The 7,350-nt window shown below is 37.2% G+C and overlaps 1 protein-coding gene across 1 annotated transcript; it reads right to left on the bottom strand.

Moving 5' to 3' along the window:
* Positions 1–480: 480 nt before the first annotated feature.
* LOC141617377 (uncharacterized) lies at positions 481–2,071 on the bottom strand. The gene is made up of 2 exons (XM_074434564.1): positions 1,217–2,071; positions 481–1,113 (listed from the first exon to the last, which is right to left on the bottom strand). The coding sequence occupies exons 1-2, from the start codon at positions 2,069–2,071 to the stop codon at positions 481–483; spliced, it is 1,488 nt and encodes a 495-aa protein (XP_074290665.1).
* Positions 2,072–7,350: the final 5,279 nt, after the last annotated feature.

Below are 7,350 nucleotides of genomic sequence, written 5' to 3'. Positions count from 1 at the left end.
TTTTATAGAAATTAGGCCACATATGGTTATAGCATCTTTAAGACCTTTCAATGCTAAAAGGTGTGAGACAAATTATTATATAACCTATTAAATGACAAATTAATTTTTTGTAAGGTTTTATATATAAAATTTAGTTTTTTTGCAAGGTTTTATATGTAAAAGAAGTTGTCCTATACTAGTGGTGTGCATTTTCCGGTCCAGACCAAAATTGGAATTAAAAATTCACGTCCGGTCTCCGGTCCAAGTTTTTTAAGACTTTGGTTTCCGGTCCGGACCCCGTTTTTCTTATCCAGACCGGATTGGCCGAAAAGACCGGAATTAACGTTCTTATATTAGTTTATACTCCGTATAAATTATTTGTTAGTGATGCTTAAATATACCTAATTTATTATTTTTTTTGCAAGAAGAGCAAGCCGTATATTCATCCATATAGGGAATAAATAACCAATCTTACAAAATGAGAACCACAAGTTTCAACGACTAACATCCATATAGAGCTTCTACTATCTCAACCTCTTTGGAAGGGTGAGTTACATATAATAATCGTACTTTGACAAAATATTGAATACGCTGAACTACATAATCATACTGATGCTCTATTCCACTAAAGACCCTGGAATTGCGCTCCTCCCAAAGGCAATAAATAGCTGCACCTAGACAACAGGAGTACCATTTGACCTTCCAATGCTTACAGGCTCTGCGGCCTACAATCCAATGCATCTCCTTACTTAGCTTGACAGTCCTTTTAGTGATTCTCAACCAAGTTAGGAGCTGTCTCCAAACCATAGCAGAATAGATGCACTGAAAAAACAGGTGTTGATGGGACTCATTATTCATCTTGCATAAAATGCAACGGTTCACAATATAAATTCCTCTAGTGTTTAACTGGTCAATGGTTGCCAGTTTCTTCTGCATTGCCATAACCAGGAAAACACTGTGCTTGGGGAGTAGAGCACGATTCCAAGCAACTTTAGCCCAACTTAAGGTATTACCATGCTGTCTAAATTGGTCATATAAAAGGTGAAGCTGAAGACTATCCCTCCTGACACAACTCTCCAGCAGGACCTGAGCATTATCACCAGTGCCAGCCATAGCCAATAACTCATCCCTAACCTGCAGAATACACCCCAACACTCAGAATGATTGCTTTTCTTCTACATAGTCCATAAGTTCCCAGTTTTGATATTGTATGCGTAATTCCAAGTGACCCAGAAACCATCAGATTTTTTAATGAGTTCCCAAAGCCATTTGCAAATGACACATTTATTCCATGACAAAATTTCCTTGATGTTAAATCCCCCTTCCTGATAGGGAGAACAACAGATGCCCAACTTTTCATAATCAATTTCCTTTGTCCTTCCTCAGAATTCCAAAGAAAATTTCTACAAAACCTATTAAGTAGCCTGATCACACCCTTAGGTAGCAATAGTGTTGAGCACCAAAATTGTTTAAGGCCAAAAATGACAGAATTGATAAGGCTAATCTTTCCTGCATATGATAGCTTATAATTAAACCAATGATTTAATGCCCCTTGAACCTTGGATATAAGATCAACAAACATAGCTTTCTTAAGCCTGCCCTCATTAAGTGGTACTCCAAGGTATCTGAAGGGAAATGCACCTTCAGTATAACCAGTGACTCTTAGTATTTCCTGCTTAATAACATCTCTTATGCCTCCCATGTATATGCTGGTTTTGTCAGGGTTAGCAAATAAACCAGACATATGTGCAAAAGAGTCCAAAGATGTAGTTACAGCACTGACAGAAGGAACATCACCTCGAACAAATAACATCAAATCATCAGCAAAGATCAAGTGATTCAGCCCAAGCTTACCACATTTAGGATGGTAAGATACTTGATGCTGCTGGTGGAGGCTCCTTAGAATACGAGATAATATTTCCATACTCATAACAAACAGAAAAGGAGATAAGGGATCTCCCTGCCTGAGTCCACTAGCTCCTTTAAAGAAACCAACATGGTCACCATTCACCTTCAAGCTGAACCAGGTAGAAGTAATATAGCCCATGATCCACCTTCTAAATATCTCAGGAAATTTAAAATGTTGCAGCATTTTGTCACTAAAGTCCCATTGGAGAGAGTCAAATGCTTTCCTTATGTCAACCTTGATTAAAATCTAGGGGAGACACCCTGTTGAGCATATCCCTTAATAAGAGATTGGGTCAGCATTATGTTTTCAAAAATACTTCTCCCTTTAACAAATGCCCCCTGATCTTTACCCACTATATCAGGCAAGAAAGGTTTAAGTCTTGAGCATAAGATCTTACTGACTGTCTTGTAAAAGACAGTGCAGCAGGCAATAGGTCTATAGTCCATGACTGTTGACACCACAAATTTCTTATGAATAAGAGCAAGCAATGTAGTGTTGGCTTGCTTAGACATATGGCCTGTTTTAAAGAATCCTTTAACAGCATTGCAGAACTCATATTTGATGATATCCCATGAGGTTTTGAAGAATTGTGCTGAAAAACCATCTTGCCCAGGACTCTTGTTTGAAGCAATGGAGAAGAGTGCAAGCTTGATTTCCTTTTCATCAACATCCTTACGGATCTCCTCACATCCAGAGTCAGGAAACCTAGGCCCATCCAAAGAATCCATAAGAGAAGAGTCCACTGGACTATGTTGCCCCAATAACCACTGATAATATTCAACAAATGCCTGATTCACATCAGACATCCCTTCCCTATCAAGCCCCTGTCTATCCTTTATCTTCCCAATAAGGCTTTGATGCTTCTTAGAAGCAATTCTAGAGAAGTAGTAACTTGTGGGTGCATCATTGTACTTAATATTCTGAACCTTAGCTCTTTGGATTAGAGAACTATGTTCAGCTCTTTTTAAAGTCAAGTAAATCTGCAGGAGATCCTTCTCCTTTGTTATCATGTCAGGGTCCAAAGGATTAACTTGAAGACAGGATTGACAGTCATACAAGTTCTGCTGAGCCTCCTTAAATTTTCCTGAAATCCCAGAATATGAATTCTTACGTAAGGTAATGAGCCTGTGCCTAACATTTTTAAGTTTAGAGAACAAGCTGTAAATAGCATTCCCTCTAACAGGAATGTCCCAAGCCTCTTTTGTAACAGCCCGGATTATAAAACAAAGGAAAAACTTATATAAAGTAAATATCAGAGTATAATACTGATAAAAGGGTCAAGGTGGCGGAAACACCTGACCAATCTGGTTCATTACTAAATCAAAAACAAGCTAATACATTATTCAAAAGGGTTCTTAAAAACGTAAAAGCAAACTCCTATTTATTATTAAGCTCGCTTAGAACATTCCCCAAGCAAGCATAATCCAGTCAGCAACAATCTAAACAACCTGAAAAGGGGGGTCGACAATCAATCGGGATTAACTAGATGCTCTCCCAGTCATGTTTACAACAATTGAATATAACTAACAATCATTAACAATTGAAATGCAAAACTAGTAAGCATGTGAGACTATCTATACTCATGAAGACTCGACACCAACTTACCATCGAACAATGACAATGACAACCATATGAAATGATAAATTTAAGTCAAACAACATGTGACGACGCATAAAGACATAAACCATATTACGATCATAAGACCATCATAAGACCATCATAACCACGGAATACAAGAACAGACCAAACAACAAAGCACAATGTATAGAATGAACGCCGTTAGAGCGATTAACGAACTGCCTCTAACTAATGGAGCGATTAACAAACTGCCTCCATTCAATGGTATGGGCCGATTAATGAACTACACCCACAGTGGACTGATTAACGAACTGCACCCACACTATGTATAGCGTATAACCACTGCCTATATGCCTAAGACCTGGCCAGACCTCTCGGTGCAATAACTGTACACCGAATGACACACGGGGACCAGAGCGATTAACGAACTGCCTCTGACCAATCCCGAACATAGACCATAACAAATCCCCGAAGGGTAGCCTTGGCTCATTCCGATAGCATATAACTGATACTATTGGCATCTATACACCAACCAACCAACAAATGCACAGTATAACTGACTGCACCAACATGCATGAACAACGTCACGACTCATCTCATAGGATAGTATAACTGACTACCCTACTTATCTTATGAACAAAAGTAATCAACGACTCATGCACATATAATGACATACGATATAATTGAACACCACATAACATGCGAAACAAATATCAACCATTCAATGTTATAGTACTCCAGCTATAACTTCAACATTAACCATTCAATGTAGTAACCCTAACAATAACATGAACTTTGGATGCGAGGTTATAGTAACCTCGACTATAACTTCAGTATGTATAACTTGAAGTTATACTTACCTCAACTATAACCTTGATACGAAACTCAAAGTTATACTAGCATTAACCATAACCTTGAGCCATAATCTCAGGGTTACATTAGTTACAGCTATAACCTTGACTCGCACCTCAATGTTATAGTAGGTTCAGCTATAACCTTGAATTCATATTCCCAAGGTTATACCTCAAAAAGCAATAACTTGAGTAACAACCCAAAGTTGTAGTAACTTCAGTTATAACACTTGAATCATCATCAAGGTTATACTAGATTTAGCTATAACTTTGGAGAGCACCCTTGGCCGCCTATCATGCCGCCACTAGGGTTCACTCGTAAACCCTAATTACGCTCATGACACCCATAATAAACACATAAACAACATACGACATATAATTAATACATTAAAACATATACAAACATGCGAAAACATAATTAACATGATAATAAACAATCTAACACGTACCAATCATACAAGACAATCATTAAATCATATTAATTACATCAATTGGCATAAACACAATTAAAAGAAAACACCTAGTTACCTTTTTAGCAATTAATGATGCGAAATAAGAATGAAAACTCCATGAAAGGCACGACCATAAAATCCTTGTCTCCAACACGTGCCACGTCCCAAAAATTAACTTTAAAGAAAGGCACAAATCGAAACCCTTGAAAACGCTATGAAAGACTCTTCTTGTACTTCACCCATTAAAATAAGAGACCTTAAAGATAGGTCTAAAGGTCCATACAAATAATTCTCATAAAAATATATGGAGAAGAATATGTTGTAGAGGTAAGAGCAAGAATTATGAAAATATAATTTGTGTATGAGTTTAGAAGACAGAAGTATATTCAACAATGGAGTCAAAGGGAGAAAGGAAGAACAAAAGAGTGAGAAAGGGAGAAGAGGTGTGCGGCAGGGAGTACGTAGGTTTTTGTATGAGCAGCTTGCTTGCTAGGTTTAGGTTTTGTATTTATATAAGATTATAAGAGGGTTAACAAGTGGGCTTTGGGTCCATGAGCTCATACAATGGATTATCCAATTATGAATCAGATTGGATATTACTAAAACGCAAGTAGGCCTTATAATAGAAAAGTAGTTATTTAATTAAAATAGTAAAATCGTGCACGGACATTTTAAACCAATCAAAAGTAGTCCAAAACTCAAAATGATAAAATAGAGAACAAAGACGGTAAATATAAATATTTCCAAAATATATTCATCCACTTCGAAATAATTAATTTAATATAATACTTTTATAATAAAATGTTATTATAAAATACGGGGTGTTACATCTTTTACCACTGTCCCATACTTCTCATGATCTTCCCAGCAATTCAGATAGCTAAATCTTTTCCTTATTGGAGAGATATCAGTAATAGTAACCAGTAGAGGGGAGTGGTCAGAAACCCCCGCTAGTAGAACATTAACCTGAGTAGAAGGAAAATGAACCAACCACAAGGGATTTTAGAGCACTCTATCCAGTCTAGACCAAACCCTAGTAATAGCTTCCTGTTTGTTAGTCCAGGTAAACTCACAACCCAAGCTTTGAAGATCTTCTAACTGACAATCCAACAGACATTGATTAAATGCCAGCATATCTTTAACAAAGGGAGGATTTGGATTAATTCTCTCCTCCATACTCCTCACAATATTCCAATCTCCCAAAAGAATCCAATTGGTAACCTTTAGTAATACTCCTTTTAATTCCATTTATAGTCTTTCTCTATGGTCAGCATCATTACTTCCATAGATAAAAGAAACATGAACTGTCTTATTTGATGCATTATGCAAAAGCGCTAAATGAATGAATTGATCATGGACATAAGAAGAAATCAAAGTAACTCTTCTAGTATCCAAGAACACCCATATCCTACCATTGTAATGGTGGGAGTAGTTATTCAGTACATCATAAGAAGGAAAAAGCCTACTGATAGCAACAAAATTATTTTGTTTAACCCTAGTTTCCAGCAAATCAAGGACCTCTACTTTATTATCCCTAAGATAACCCCTAACCTCTTGTTGCTTTATTGGGTCATTCAACCCTCTAATATTCCAGGAAGAGATAATCATTGAACTGGGTCAGGAGGTTCCTCTTCCAAAAGAACCACCTCAGTACTAGTATCCAATATGGGTCCCTCCTCTTGCAGAACAGAATAAGAATTCTGAATTAACACACCATAATTAAGACTCACTGGGAATGTCTCCACTGAAATGTTATCCTCCCCCTTCTGCAAAATCTCACCCACAGGTTCAGAGCACTGGCTGCCTAGCTCATGGGATCCTAAGCCTGCCTCCTTACAATCAGAGGAAGAGTTAACCTCTGAGTGTGAAGGGAGAAAGCGTAGCCCATGGCATTCTGAGCTCTACCCATCCTCCCCAGCAGGTTTCTCAATCCCTGATGCAGGATGACTATGGCCTAACCCATGGCTGTCAGAGTCATGTGCAATTGATGTGTGAGGATGAGAGTTGAATTTCTGAGGAATAACCCTATACTTCTGAACCACCTTAGCTTTCCTTTTTTCATCTAACTGTTTGTTAATCTTGGTGAACTTACAATGTTCCTTAGTGTGTCCCAACTTCCTACAACCACTACTATACCCACCTTACTTTGCCCACGTTTTATTGGGCTATTCTCGACGCTTAAAAGCGTCGCCATTTTATTTCTCGACGCTTTTAAAAGCGTGGTTTTTTGGGGCGTCAGGAATTTTTGACGCTTTTTAGCGTCAACCTTGTAGACGCTTTTATGTGTCGAGAGCAGTGACGCTTTTAAGCGTCAAGTTTATCTACACTTCTTTGCGTCGAAATTTTGAATTTCTCTACGCTTTTTCCCGTCACTAGACAAATTCACTAATACTATCTTCGTCAATACGATTTGAATTAAATTGCTAATGACATCATAAATTAAAATGTATAAACAACATTAATTCAAATTACAAAATTTGAATTAAATTAGAAGCAAAACAAAATTTTATACCTTAAATTAAAATTGCAATTATCAAATTAAATGCTTTCAAAATTCAAAAAAAAATAAAAAAAATATCGT

The sequence above is a fragment of the Silene latifolia genome, chromosome X (assembly GCF_048544455.1).
Source record: "Silene latifolia isolate original U9 population chromosome X, ASM4854445v1, whole genome shotgun sequence".
In the NCBI taxonomy this organism is placed as follows: Eukaryota; Viridiplantae; Streptophyta; class Magnoliopsida; order Caryophyllales; family Caryophyllaceae; genus Silene; species Silene latifolia.
The sequence above is the reverse complement of the archived record's forward strand: the minus strand, read 5'-3'. Positions and strand labels throughout refer to the sequence as shown.

What these genes read in the sequence shown, in the direction of transcription:
- LOC141617377 (XM_074434564.1), bottom strand. Translation starts at nt 2,071, where the DNA reads ATGCTGCAACATTTTAAATTTCCTGAGATATTTAGAAGGTGGATCATG. An exon ending in ACTCATTAAAAAATCTGATG is followed by an intron (nt 1,114 to 1,216) that starts GTTTCTGGGTCA and finishes TGTATTCTGCAG; the next exon opens with GTTAGGGATGAGTTATTGGC.